This window comes from Ambystoma mexicanum, chromosome 10 (genome assembly GCF_040938575.1).
Source record: "Ambystoma mexicanum isolate Mex_15411 chromosome 10, UKY_AmexF1_1, whole genome shotgun sequence".
NCBI classification, from domain to species: domain Eukaryota; kingdom Metazoa; phylum Chordata; class Amphibia; order Caudata; family Ambystomatidae; genus Ambystoma; species Ambystoma mexicanum.
Genome location: NC_090932.1, coordinates 1165978433 through 1165992782, shown reverse-complemented (window position 1 = coordinate 1165992782; position 14350 = coordinate 1165978433). Strand labels below are relative to the sequence as shown.

At 44.9% G+C, this 14350-nt stretch overlaps 1 protein-coding gene across 1 annotated transcript in view; it reads right to left on the bottom strand.

Annotated features, from left to right (window-relative positions):
• Positions 1–14350, bottom strand: part of GPAT2 (glycerol-3-phosphate acyltransferase 2, mitochondrial) — a 2680481-nt gene that overhangs the window by 966438 nt on the left and 1699693 nt on the right. Inside the window, exon 14 of the mRNA XM_069619102.1 lies at positions 1281–1351. Coding sequence (XP_069475203.1) covers positions 1281–1351 — 71 coding nt within the window. The remainder of the gene's footprint in view (positions 1–1280; positions 1352–14350) is intronic.

Below are 14350 nucleotides of genomic sequence, written 5' to 3'. Positions count from 1 at the left end.
AGGTGAAAGAGCCCCCAATGCTGGATAGAGACCCAAAACCACCCGACGCCAATACCCGCAAAAGAGTGCCTTCTCCCACATCTATAATTAGAATTGTGCACCATCTACTTCCCTATTAAGAGCTGTTGACAATAGCAGACAGGCTGTGGAAGATCCCGTTTCTTTTTCTTAACTGGCTATCTCACAGGTACCACAAGGAGACAAAAGAGCATCATGGATAAGACTCTTGGGGAGCTGGGTGGAGGGAAGAATGTCTGACGAGGGGAGCGCTGCCTGCTGAAGTCACAAGAGGAGCGTCTTGTGTAATGCGGTCAGTAGGTCAGGGGCCTGACCATAAGGTGCATCTTAATCCAGCCCTTAGCTTTCCCAACAGTGTATCAATGCAGCCTTTTCTCTCAGCCACAACCAAAAATCAGAAACATATTTGGCATGAGACCAGGGATTGAGGATGAGGGAGGAGCGCACACTTTTTACAGCATCAATAGAAGTGTGTCCTGGCACACAGAGGCGGATGTAAGCATGCAGGCAAAAATACATGTTTCCTCCCTCACGCAGATCTGTCAAAGCTTTCCACAAGGAGGCCACAATGCCCCATGCATCTCCCTATCAAATATTGGATCAGAGAGCAGAAAATTAGGATTCAGCAACCTGAAACTGTATAGCAAGCCTATTTACGATGCTAGAAATGTTTCAAACAAGATCTGATCCACTTTTTGATACTTTAGCCTCCTGAATGAGTCTATATGATGAACACATTTATTCACGTAACAATTCTGTCTACAAAATGTGTTGACCATCAGGTAAGGGACAACCCCTGAGGCAGGAGGAGGGATTTTGGTCAAAGGTATGTTGCTACAAAGCCCTTTAAATTCCCTGATATTCCATGAAAATACCTACAAACGGAGAGGTTACAGTTGCAAAGGGTCAACACCTTTGCCACTACTGAGGATTTCTTAGTAGTAGGCAATGTGATGGCAACTAGATGCAGTGTACAGGGGAAAATGTGAGGCAAAATTAGTCCCTGACCTCTGACTGGAAAAGAAAACACTTACTTTGGGCTGGATACACATCCCTCAACCCCCAGCATCAATACACATACAGTATACAGTACTGTTTACATACATTTCCAAGCTGACTTCAGCTACTCACTACAAACATCCCACACATCCTACACATTGAAATGCATCCAAGAACCTTTCCTTCCACAACCTCCTGTGACTAATCTCCCAGCAGAACCTCTCAGATGCAGGTCCCAGAGGTCCCTTTAAATCCTTTTGTACCTCTCTGTATCTGTGGAGCAGGAGAGCTGAAATGATGCTCACAGTCATTATTGCAGAACAGGAAACGCCAGCTACAACGAGATAAAGAGAAATTATCATTTATAAGTTCCATCAGCACAATGAGATCGGATTCTCTACTTCACACTCTTATCATATCTATCTCCCTACCCTCTGACATTCCTTCCTGCTCTCCCAGCTCACGTCCCCAACCACCTGTCCTGCCCAGTCATCTTCCAATCCTGATATCACATCCAACCTTTCTGTCATTGTATTGTCCCTCAAGCCCTCCTATTGATATTTTGCCCTCCATGATCCCCCATACTTGCAAATCTTCATTTTTAGGCCCATTAAAGCTCCTGCTCTTACACCTACACCTCCTATTCTCAGTTTATGCTACCCCTCTTCTGTTTCCTGTCCGCCACTTCCCTCTCCTGCCCTCCCATCGCTACATTCCTGTCGCTCCACACGCCAACTGTCTAGTCTGCCTCTTCCATTTCATACCCTACAATCTGCCTCTGTAGTCTTACTATATTCCCAAACTCATCTCGCTGTCTTTGCAAGTGCATCTGCTTCCCTCCAATCTCGCCTGATCTTCTATCTTCACCTACCAACTCCTCTCCTCCTTTGCCACATTAGCCCTCCAGTTCTCACTCTCTGCACTCCATGCTCCTTATACTGCACTAGTTCCTGAACTCAAGCACCCGTTGCCTAGCTCCTGCCTGCCCATCTCTCCCCTCATTCCCATCACCCCTATTCTGTATACATTATTTTTGTAAAAATAGAGGCATCAGCAGTAGTGCCTTAAAACAACATAAATTTAACACAGTTATTTGGACAGGCACATTAAACTAAAACCCAATGTAACCATAGCGCAATAAGAAAAATAAAATAAAACAAAGAAAGAAAACGTAATCTTTACAACTTCACAGCAATCTTCAAAGACACAATATTCAATAAACATTGACCATTTATGTCTAAAATGTTGATTGTATTCTTTATTAATAAATAGAAATCTTTTGAGATTCATTTTGTTAGCAATTTCTAGCAATCTGCAACCAGCCATTCACAAATGCACAAAATTAAAGACAGCCATGGGTATCCATCTTCTCATTTTGTGTGCCAAATATGATCGAAGAACCAGAAAGCTTGACCGCTAAGTGACTCGTCTTCAAAAGCCATTCTCAATATGTAACAAGTACGTCATTTTAGCTTTTGATAATTAACCTTTTAAGTGATCACTCATTTGGCATTTAATAAAAAATGTTTCGCCTGAGGTGTTCCGGGTGTGTGTGCATCTTAACCGACAACCCACCCCAAAGTTGTCTTGTGACAAAACAAGGGTACATTTTAGGGAGTATACCCAAGTACTGAGGATACTCAAAGGGTTAAACATGAATGTTCTAAATTAGCTTCATCACAGCCACATCATGGGCAGCATAATAGATGTGTGGGCTATTTCAGATTGACTAAAGCCTGCTTTACCTAATATCAATGTAACAGCCAAGGGAGCCACAGACAACTCAAAACCAGCTTGAAGTTCTCTACATATTTTATTTTGATCATCCCAAAAGGGGTTAAGTTTGAATCAATCAACATCATCTATATTGATATTCTTCTTTGGCCTCATCTCCTTGCTCTTTCAGCAGTGGGTTTCCTTTCATCTCCTTTCCTTTCCCTCCTCCCAGATGTACCATATCCTTCTTGCCTTGACCATCTGCCATAATGGATTCAGGTGGCACTTCCTTCCGAGCAATCTAATTCAATGATCCCATCACTGAGGTTTACAGACAAATTATTTCTGGAGGTATGAAGTTTGGTTTCTGGGCTTCAGCAGCAATAGTATACCTATTCCTCTCAGTTAGCTGGCATTCACTAATGTCAACACACGGCTCATCGAACACTGCAGTCACCGATCACAGCTCGATGTTCATCAGGCTTCTTTTTTTCATAACCAAGGATATAATTATTGGGCCTCAATGGGGGTCTCTGGGCGTGATAAGAGTCTTGACATGCTGACCATGAAAGCGATCCAGGAGTGGCAGTAGACACCTGACATATGTGGCTAGGCCTGAGAAGGTGGCCTTTGGCATCCCTATTTACCACATCTGAGGGCCATCAACATAGAGAGTGTGGTGGTCCATGCCTGGACCACATGATCCCCCAGTTCTCCTTCCCTAACCTCACCACACCCACCTACAATGGAAATTGTTATTTTAATGACAGTTGATGGTAAGGAACACAATTAAGATATTTTTATTTATGTCTAACAGTTAAAATTACATTTTCACATTTATAAAATATATAAGACAATCACATAATCCAACCTATGAATGCAATCAATCACAATTCTATAGTATCAGTCATCACCTTCCATATAATCAATTCAGCAAATATACAATACATGAATTTACAATACAATCATCATAAAATCGTAATAATACATGGGTCTAATTTCATTATCACATGCTGCCATACTCCATACACAGTGCAGTTATAACCACCATATTGTCTGTGTTTACAAGTTCCAAAATTCATCAGACTGTATGGTTTCAAGGTCATGTACAAATTTAACTAAAAAAATTCATATACATATTGCCCACGTTTCTGGATAATGTTAAACCCTGCCTACTTGTCACCATCATGTTAAGGGAATTTCATATCCTACATGTTCTTTCTGCAACCGGGACCTTGAATTGCAGCCCTTTGGCCGACAAAGTAGTACTTGTCCTAACCTCAGAAGAAGAATACATTGTCTGAGTTTCCGGGCAGAAAATCAAATAATGTTGCAGTTTAAGTAGGGATGTCCCATTCCCGAAAATCAATTATATGTTTTAAAGGACTCCAGATGATTATAATTCTTTTGCCAATCGTCACTTTTCAACCTTTTTACAATATCGTATTTTAATGTCATAATCCTCTGCGTTGTCTAGAGTCCAACCAAGGTCAGCACAGAGTTTCTCCACCACGCTACAGAATGGTATCAAACTACTAGTTGTTAAAGACTAACTTAGTTGACCTAGCAATGGGCTGTGAGGGGTCAGAAATGTGAGGCGAACAACTGTGCGAAGGATTATCAACAAATCCCTTTTTATTAAATTAGAAGGTTGAATAAACATCTCAGTATACAAACCCTAATGAGGATTTCCCAGCCTAAAATAAACTAAAGGAGACACTCTAACAAAGGATATCTGTCCTTCACACTTATACATACAATAGATAAATGAGGTCATGCAGGGCAGGTCAAAAACATCAACATTAGTATAACAATTGAGTTTGTAATGTAACAACAGTCTCTTCTTATAAACTGGGCGGATTCTCCTATCACCAGATTCATCAGGATTTTCTACACAGTTCAAAAAAGAAATAAGGAAATCCTTAGTTTGCAACAACGTCCCTACACAGTTCTTTGCAACTTCAACTCAACAGAAAGTTCCAATACTCCATTGATTCAACAAAGAAAATAGAAGGTTCTTTCTCTTCCTTGAATAAGTGCAAGATTTATCCTCTTCAAATAAAGAACAATTTCTCAGTTCATCAATAGCAACAACAATTGTCTTGGTCAGGATGATTTGCCACAACTGAAGACTTCTAAAAAAAAAATATATAATTCCTGGGGGGCGTGGCTAGCCGAGGTAGCCGACGGATGCATCCTCGGTAGGCTCCCGTGCTCGATCCTGTCTTACCGGCCAAACCTTCCCCAAAATGAAATAAAATAAGCCAGTATCGTAATTGACAGTGGCAAAAACGGCTGGGGAGCCTCCGGTGAAAATCACAGAAGAAGAACTGAGCGAATTCTGGCCAGCGCTGCAACAAGATGGTGGATGCAAGGCGAGGAGCAATGGCGAGGTGGCGAACCTGCGGTGGCAGAGAGGAACGCTCATGTGCCCGTGTGAGGTGAAATAAAGTAGCCGCGCTACTGACAGGCGTCCTCCTGAAGTGAGGGATAAAGGCGATGCAGCTCCAATGAGTCTCGAGGCTAAGGGGGACTCACCTAGGTAAGAAGAGAGGATGAGGAGCGAGCATGTCCTCCGAAGAAGTGGAGAGACTGGGACCTGGCATGTCTGGGGGACGGAGCAGTGGGGGAGAGTGGCCCAGAGCGGGAAGTGGGGGAGAAAGGAGCAGGATGCAAGGCAATCCATACACAGGATGAGGGACGTGCACACCAAGCAGGAAGCCTAAGGAGCACAGGACACACTCCCTATGAATTCCCACTCCACGGCCCACATAGAAGGAAGACTGGGAGGCTGTCCCTCACATCGGAGGATGGGCCTTGAGTGAAAGGGGGGGGAACCTCAGTGAAACAGCTAAAGAGGGGGCCCTGGGGAGCACCAAACGCCGGAAAGAAGCAAGGGAACGCCTGGTTGGACACAAAGGACAGTGAAGCAGGAGGCCCAGTCACCCCCTTGGGGGTGAGGGGGCTTACTGAAACAGCGCGGCTGTTGGGGGACTCTGGTGAAACTGGTGGAGGAGGTACGGTTTAATGGCAATTTGGCCCTATGAACCTGAGTGGGCATAGTAAAAGCTTGAGATCGTGGAGCTCATGACAGGTCCCACATAGCTCCTCGCCCTGTGGGCCACACAAAAGGTGGACTCGTAGTCCTGCCTCCTCCAGTAGGAGCGGGACCGGAGTGAGAGGGGAGACACCCAGAGCGGCAGGTGAGGTGGAAGTCCTGGAGGGGACCCCAAACACGAAAGCAAAGCACGAGGGAGCCTTGGTGCTCACGCGGGACACAGAAGCGAGTCACTCGTTGGGGGGGGGGGCAATTGAAATATCAGCGTCTGCAGGCAGCAACAGTCTGGACTAGTGGGGAGATACGGAGTCCAAGGCGCTCGAGACATATAACTTGTCTGTGGGCCAGTGGTCTGGTCACAGGAGACTTAACAGAGGAATTGGGACCCAGTGCGATACCCAGTGGGCTTACAAAAGGAAGATGGCCAAACAAGCGACAAAGCAGAATGGGCCAACCTCGGGGGACATTAAAGACCCTTATGCAAGGCACAGAACAGCAGAAACGTAGCCAACAACGGACGCAGAGATACACTCACCCCCTCACCAGAGCATTCAAGAGGACGAGGATCAACCCATAAGAAGGTCAGACCTGATGGCAATGCTGAAAAGACATTAAAGAAAGCGCCTCTGACCTAGCCAAATAAATTAAGGACCTGGCCATTGAAAGAAGAGTGGATGAGGTGGAAACCACAGTGGCAGAACAGGGGCACGAACAAGATGAGCTCGCCAGGAGGGTGCAAGCATTGGAGCAGCAGATGGATTGGGTCCAGTCTAAACAGAAGGTTGCTGAAAACAGGTCAAGGCATAATATACGCACTAGGGGGATTACCAAATCCCTGCCAGGCGCAGGACTGCAATAATATGTGGTGGACTTGTTTCGCCATATCCTGGAGCCAGAAGGGGGGAAAGAAATCCTCCTGGACCGCACCCACAGAGTGTACTCCTCGTACACAACTAAACAAAAACCTAACGTGCTGACCAGGGTCCACCTATCCCAATTGAAAGAGGAAATCATGTGGGCAGCTCTGAAACTGGAACCAATCTGCTTTCAAGCGGCGTCACTCACTCTACCAAGACCTAGCCCAATCAACCCTATTAAAAAGAAAGCGCCTAAGGGTGGCAACAGACTGGTTGAGATCCAAGAAGGTGAGATACCATTGGATGTTCCTGAGTGGGCTCTGATTCGAATGGAAGGGCCAGCGACACCCGATCTCGAAGGAGGAAGAAATGGCAGAGATAATGAGGGACGATGAAAATATTGGAATTAGCTATCAGGAAGAGAATCCGAAAGATGGTTCGTTGGTGGTGGCACGACCGGGGAAGGAGAAATGGAGGCCGGGTCGTCCTTGCCCAAAAGCCTGGAGCAGAGAGGCTAAGAACTCTGACCCTACATGAACAGACTACACATGGGTATGGCCCCAGACAAGGTCGGAATCAACGTAGTACAATCCTGGTCCTGATGGTAGAGAAGAGAACAAAGTCGGAAGGGGAGGGTTGACAAGAATCTGGACCGTTCCGAATAAGGGGGCTAATAAAGGGAAATCTGATTGATACAAGTTAATGGAAATAAGGGGTGGGGATGGGGAAGGGGGAGGATTTGGACCCTATATATCCCGGGTGGGAGTTAAGACCCGGTGAAATATTGTTGTACAGCAATAGTGTACAGTTTCTTTGTTGGTTTAATGGGGGAGTTTAAAGTTTGGAAGGCGTGAGGGGATAGGATATCAAAAGGTTGAGGAGGCGTGCAACACACCTTTACAGGGCAGGGGAATGGAAGAGACTAGGGAGTCAATAAGACAAATGGTTGAAAATACAGAGAATGGCTGACCTGACATTTATAACTTTGAACACAAAGGGGCTAAACTCTCAGATTAAAAGAAAGTTTTTAATGAGGAGACTGTCAGAGATACAGGCCTCGGGGGGTATGGGTGCAGGAGACTCACTTGCTGCCTGGGGACGAACATGGGCTAAAGCATAGGGCCTTCCCCAAGCAATAATTGGCCTCAAGCGGCATGAAGAGAAAGGGAGTGGGGATACTGTTTGCAAAGGGGGTGCGCTTTGAGAAACAGTTTGTGCATCGGGACCCGGAGAGGGTCGTTATTTGAGCTGGGAGGGAAACTGATGGGCCAACTAGTAACCTTGATTGCAGTTTATGCTGCTAATGAAAAACAGGACAATTTCTTGACAAAGCTGTTAGCAAGGATCGCAAAGTGGCGTGTGGGACAGGTCCTAGTTGGGGGGACTTCAACTTTGTGATGGATACCTCATTGGACAAGTCTCTTCCTGCCTTCCCCAACGATAACAAATTTAGGCAGGCTTTAGCCCAGTTTCACAGGGAACTGCACCTCAGAGACTTGGCAGTTTTTTCACCCACAGGATAAATCATACACACACTACTCATCTGCTTACAGGGGCTTCTCACGGATAGATATGATCTTGATCTCAGACACGCTGGTCCCACAGGTCACAGGGTTGGAAATAGGGGTGAGATACCTGTCAGATCACATACAAGTTTCCCACAAGGTAGACCCGATAGGGCCGCCCCCACGCATTCGCAAGCCATGGCGACTGAATGAGCTGATCCTAAGGGACCAATTCCTTAGTTCACACATAGAAACAACCCTGAAAAATTACTTTAAAGAGAATGATACGCCAGGTGTAGACTGAGGCACAATATTGGAAGCCAGTAAGGCTGTAATAAGGGGAGAATTTATTGCACAAACAGCAAACTTCCTGAGGGAGAAAGAAAGCGTAAAGCAAAAGCTGGAGGTGGAAGTGGGGATCGTGGAGGCACAACATACGGCAAAGGGATCACAAAAGGCCTGGCAGGTACTTAAGAAGGCAAGGGCTAAGCTAGAGGCCCATCTCGCAGATAAATCCACGCAACTCCTCCTGCAAACAAAACAAACGTATTATATAAAAGGGGATGCAGCTAATCGGTTCCTAGAAGCCAAACTACAAAAACTAAAATCCCCAAACTATATCAGCCAACTTAAAAAATTACAGGGGTGAATTGAAGAGGGGGAAAGCCGAAATGGCAGAAATCATGCATTCATTCTTTAAACGTAACCTAGCGGGAGAGAATTTAGAGTTAGAGGCACAGCAGAAATTTCTGGAGAGGGTGGACCAGCCACAAAGTCCAGAGGCGGATAGGCAGGTGCTTGCGGCCCCGATAACAGAGGAGAGGTATGGCGCGCCATAAGCACCCTAAAAGGGAACAAAACCCTGGGCTCAGACGGGTTTGGTAACATGTACTACAAGACGTTCAGAACCATATTGGTGCGTCCTCTGACCAAACTCTTTAACTATATAAGGGATACAGGGCTAATCGCGGGGGACATGGGCCCCTCCACCACAATCTTACTGTTAAAACCGGGTAAAGACCCAACAGAATGTGCAAGCTATCGCCCCAACTCATTACTTAACGGAGACGCCAAACTGTACACAAAGATTTTGGTAGAGGTTGGCTGAGGTTCTACCGGGATTCTTCACCCGGACCAGGCAGGGTTTGTAATGGGATGCCACACATACAATAATATTCAAAGAGCTATAAATGTCATTGAATGGGGCCGGAAGACAGGTCAACGCATGTCTGTATTGGCCCAGGATGCTACAAGAGCTTTTGACAGCCTGGATTGGAACTTCTTACATCTAACACTGGAAAAGTTTGGGCGTGGGCCCATCTTCTCTCACATGGTCATAGCCGACTATGGTAACCCGACTACTAGGCTATTGGTTAATGAGCAGCTCACAAATAGCATTACTATACACAAAGGGACTTGTCAAGGGTGTCCTTATCCCCGCTAATATTTGCCATGGACATGGAGCCATTGATACAGGCGATCAGAGCCGATCAAAGGGTGCAAGAGATATCTACGGTAGACAGTGGCACACAAAAAGTCACTTTATATGCGGACGATGTTCTATTGTTCTTGAAGGACATTGCACACTTACTACCAAGGGTCATCACATTGTTGAATAGCTTTGCGCGGGTTTCAGGGTGTCATATTATCTATGCTAAATCTAAAGCACTTAATATCACAGAAGATCCAGAGCAGGTATGGGATTGGGGGGAAAGCCATCCATTAAAATAAATGGGAACCTAAAACAATGGAATATTTGGGTGTAAACCGGACACCCACATATGAGAAGTTATATGGTGCTTACATTCCGGGATTACTAAAAACTCTGATTGAGGACCTCAAAAGATGGGACATGCAGGAGGTGTCCTGGTTTGCAAGGATAACGGCTATAAAGATGTCTCTTCTACCAAGGTTTCTGTATGTGGTGGGTGCTCTCCCAATTGGGATCCCAAACCTAGCGATCAAAAACTTGCAGAAAGAAACTATGTCCTTTATCTGGAAGGGGAAGAGGCCCAGGGTTCCTAGAAAGGTCCTATTCTGACCCCCGGCGCTGGGGTGACTGTGGGTCCCAGATTTTCACTGATATTTACTGGCCCCACTGGTGGCCCCGATACTCCAATGGGCCCCTGGGGAGAATTTGTATGGGTGGTCAAACGTAGAAAGAGATGCAATGAAAATACTGTTGGAGAATGTAGGCTTTCTGAGACCAAAACATAGGGGACATGATGGAAAGCTGTTCGAAACAACAAAGGCCACCCTCTCGTACTGGAACAAGGCCCTACGGGGAAAGGAGATAAAATTAGGAGGAGGCCCGCTCACACCAATGGCTTATAACCAAGACTTCACTCCCGCATTACAACCCAGTTTCTGGACGCACTGAAGGGCGGGATAAACACTGGCACTGGGGGACTTTTATGTGGAAGGGAATACCTTGACGTTCGAAGAATGTAAAAACAAATTCCAGATACCTGAACGCGAACACTTTCGATACCCTGAAGTAAGACACTGGATCTCAAACACAAAAATAAAAGAAGGGGCTAATAGAAACCCTATTGGGCTGGAACTCACGGTAAAAGAGGGGGTAATCAAGAAAGGGGTGTCGAGACTTTATCGACTGATAGATGGGCCAAACCCAGAAGAAGTCCTACTGTATATGATAAAATGCAAACAAAACTTTGGCAAACCTATTACGGAGGATATGTGGGACCAGATCTGGCGGAGGGCAATGAACAGCTTGAAGTGTATGCCAATTAAGGAAGCAGCATATAAATTGTGTTTGAGGTGGTACATGACCCCACAACGCATGCACTATATTAACCCGGACTACCCCTCCACATGTTGGCGGGAAGGTGTTCAGACCGGGGATTTGATACAAATGTGCTGGACGGGCCCCCTAGCGGAAGTATATTGGAAGGAAATCTTAGGCCATATCAAGGAAGTGACGATGGTACAGTTGCCCCTTAAGCCAGCGGTGGTGTTATTGGGGGCCACAGCGGAGGGAGCCTATGCCACCACCGTTTAGGGCTCTCCCTCCTGTGTATATTGTTCTCGATATAGCCTGCGTGCTATAATAGGGATCTTTCCTCATAAAGCTTTTGCTCCTGATTTATACAGTTTATCTAGCAGGACCCTATCTAGTTCTCTCTCACTATTGCTGGCCACTGTTTGTCCTCACCTCACTTTCCACTCTACATTATGGACCAGACTCTTAGTTTCACAGAAGAGCAAATCTTAGAAATCATCCAAGGCCCTACATTATTTAACATCGAGGGTGCACAACAAACCCTAGCATCGACAGCGTCTGCAGATGAATTACTTAACCTCAAAAAACGTTGCTTTAGAACTGAAGTACACAGACATTTTTTAAGGGAATACCTTAGGGCAAACCTAGTACCAGTCGGTCTTCTAGTAAGAAATGAACCAGCTTTATTTCTAGAGGACAAAGACTACATGCTGGACTTTAGCAAAATTGCGACGAAATGTAGCAGGGACCTCATGGTCCGTACCATTACCACTGCTCAGAGAATACATAAAGACATTTCCAAAGAATTAAAAGAACAAGAAAGCAAATTCCTTAATGATGAAAGTCTGGAAAATGCTCGAGACAAATTGAAAGAAATAAACAAAACGATGGACACCTTCATGAGCAGTACGCTAGAGAAAAAACATAAACTAGCTAAAGACATTAAAAATTTTCAACTTGAACTTATTTATCCACACTTATCAGCTGATTATAAGGACAAAAAGGAAAAAGAAAGATTAATGAACCAAACAGGATCCGCAAGGAATAGACGCAAAACAGTATCCTTTTGGAACACATCAAGTTCAGGATCTTCTGACGATGATGCGAATCCTAACGGAAGACCAAATAACTGTGGCAATCAACAACAACCACAATTGTTGCCTTTTTAGGCGAAGGGGGACACTGGGGAGGCTACTGGGGCCCGCCACCTTTCCAACCAATGCCTCCTTTCAACTACTCACGGTGGCGAGCACCGAACCAACACAGGAGACGGAGGAGATACTAGAAAGAATACCCATCTTCAATCTTTCAGGGGTAGAGCGATCTACATTCTGGTCACCCTATAGCCTGGCTAAGATAGACCTCTCCAAGGTCTCTTTTTCTTAAAGGAACAAGAGGTGTTGTGTTTTTTGCTACTTAGGTTAGGGTTACACACCCCTCCGTTTTTATCCTGTTGCATCTTTATGGTTAACAATGAGAAATTCAAAATGTATTAGAAATTCAAAATGTATTAGAAACAATGAGATGTCTTGTACAGATGTGTCTCGCGCTCTCTGATTGTTACCATGCAGCATTTTCTTGCTCGAATGTGTTTTAGGCATTGACCTACACTGACCGCATACATGTTTCTCTATTGTGGTTTGTTATATGGGTTAAATTAATGCACCCTTTCATTTACAAGAAAAAGTTTTTCAGAAAATGTTATAAAGGATGAGGACAGCTACTTAATAAAAACTGTACCTCCTCGCACTCATCAGTTTACGCATGTGTATTATTTTCCTCCTGCATGTACACCTTCCCTAGGGCATACTTAAATAACGCCGCCGAAGGGTAGCCATCACACTACGTTGATTTGCAACAAAATTGGTTGCAAATAGCTTTGACTTCAACAGCCAGGACACCCCCTCTTTGTATACAGCCACCGGAGGGGGCGCCTCCCTCATCACTCACATGCTAAATGCAGCCAAGATAAACCTGGCACAGGCGTGGAAGAATGAACAAGGGCCGGTGATAGCCATGTGGTGGGTGAGGTTATGGGGAGTGATGGCCATGGAGAAGGTGACGGCTATGGCATATGGAGCTTACCAAAAGTTTCTAAACACCTTGCTTCCCTTTTATGAGTTCATAATGGACAGGGAACAACTGTACTATAAACCAACTATACTCTGTAATGTGTCTATTCTCTGATAATAAACCTGGCCCAAGAATGGGGGCCCTGCCTGGCAAGAAGGATGAAAAGTGCTCTAGCAGAAGAAAGCCGTTTAGCTCAACCTTGAATTAGAATGTTAAAATTAAGGGGAGGGGCCGGGGGGTGAGAGTTGGGGGGCTGGGGGGAGCAGTGTTATATAAATTGTTGTGATATATAAAATGTTATGAGCACATGACCACACAAGCTGGTTGGTGCAAAAGAAAGCTGATGGCGGAAATAAGAAAATGCATGTAATACAATGTATGTTCTGGACTTGTGTCTATGGCTTATTTCTAATAAATAAAGTATATAAAACATATATTGAATTCATTTTAAGCAGCTTTACACAGTTCTTTCTTCAGCACCATAAGAAACATGCATCGTCTTTGTCGGGATCACTTTATAGCACTTTGTCAACTTCTACCTGGTTGTCTTCCCTGCCAGGCCTACTACATCAAGTCACACCTGGTTTACCCACATGCCAAGCCTACTCATCGAAAGGTTTGCCATCTGGGTATACCGCGCCGCCCGAACTGCTTTTCACAAAAACAAGTGCTTTTGTGGTTAAGATCACGTGACAAGAGGTTCACAACAGCTTCACAATATGCATCACTTTGCAGATGCAAACTTTTAATACCTCTTCAGGGAAAACAAGATTCACATTGGTTCTTTTGAATACTTCTCGCCAAATGATGTTCCTCTCCTTCTGAATGACCTTTTCCAGAAGAGCAGCCTTTTTGCCACTTATTTCCTCAATGCACAAGTAACCAAATACTGACATGTGTAGGATATTTACCAGCACTTCCCTTGGCTTTGGCAATGTGGGTTTATACCAGCTTTTGCTATATGCTTTACAAATTATGGGCAACAGGTTTCACAATGTATAGACCTTTTCGGTAGCCCCCTCTTTTGTCTTTGGCAATATCTGGTGAATTTGATATGACTGATTTTAGTCTCTCTTGGCTTGGGCAATTGTTGTATGCTTTAGTTCTTAATAATATCCGCCGCTGCGTACTCCACAAACTTACACACTTAAAATTAGAGTCTTTTGGTTTTGTCAAATATGTCTTTTGCTGCTTTTTAATAGTTCAGTATTCAAAATCACTTTGACGACTATTTTCATTCATATGCGAGTGCTGATTACTTGAACATGCAAGCAGGTAGAGAGCGCTCCGGGGTCAGTACCAGCCTGCGAATTCACCGGGTGAGATGTGCGTATCCGATCCCTTCGCTGCTCGCAGGACATCTACTTATGTGGCTTCTCGT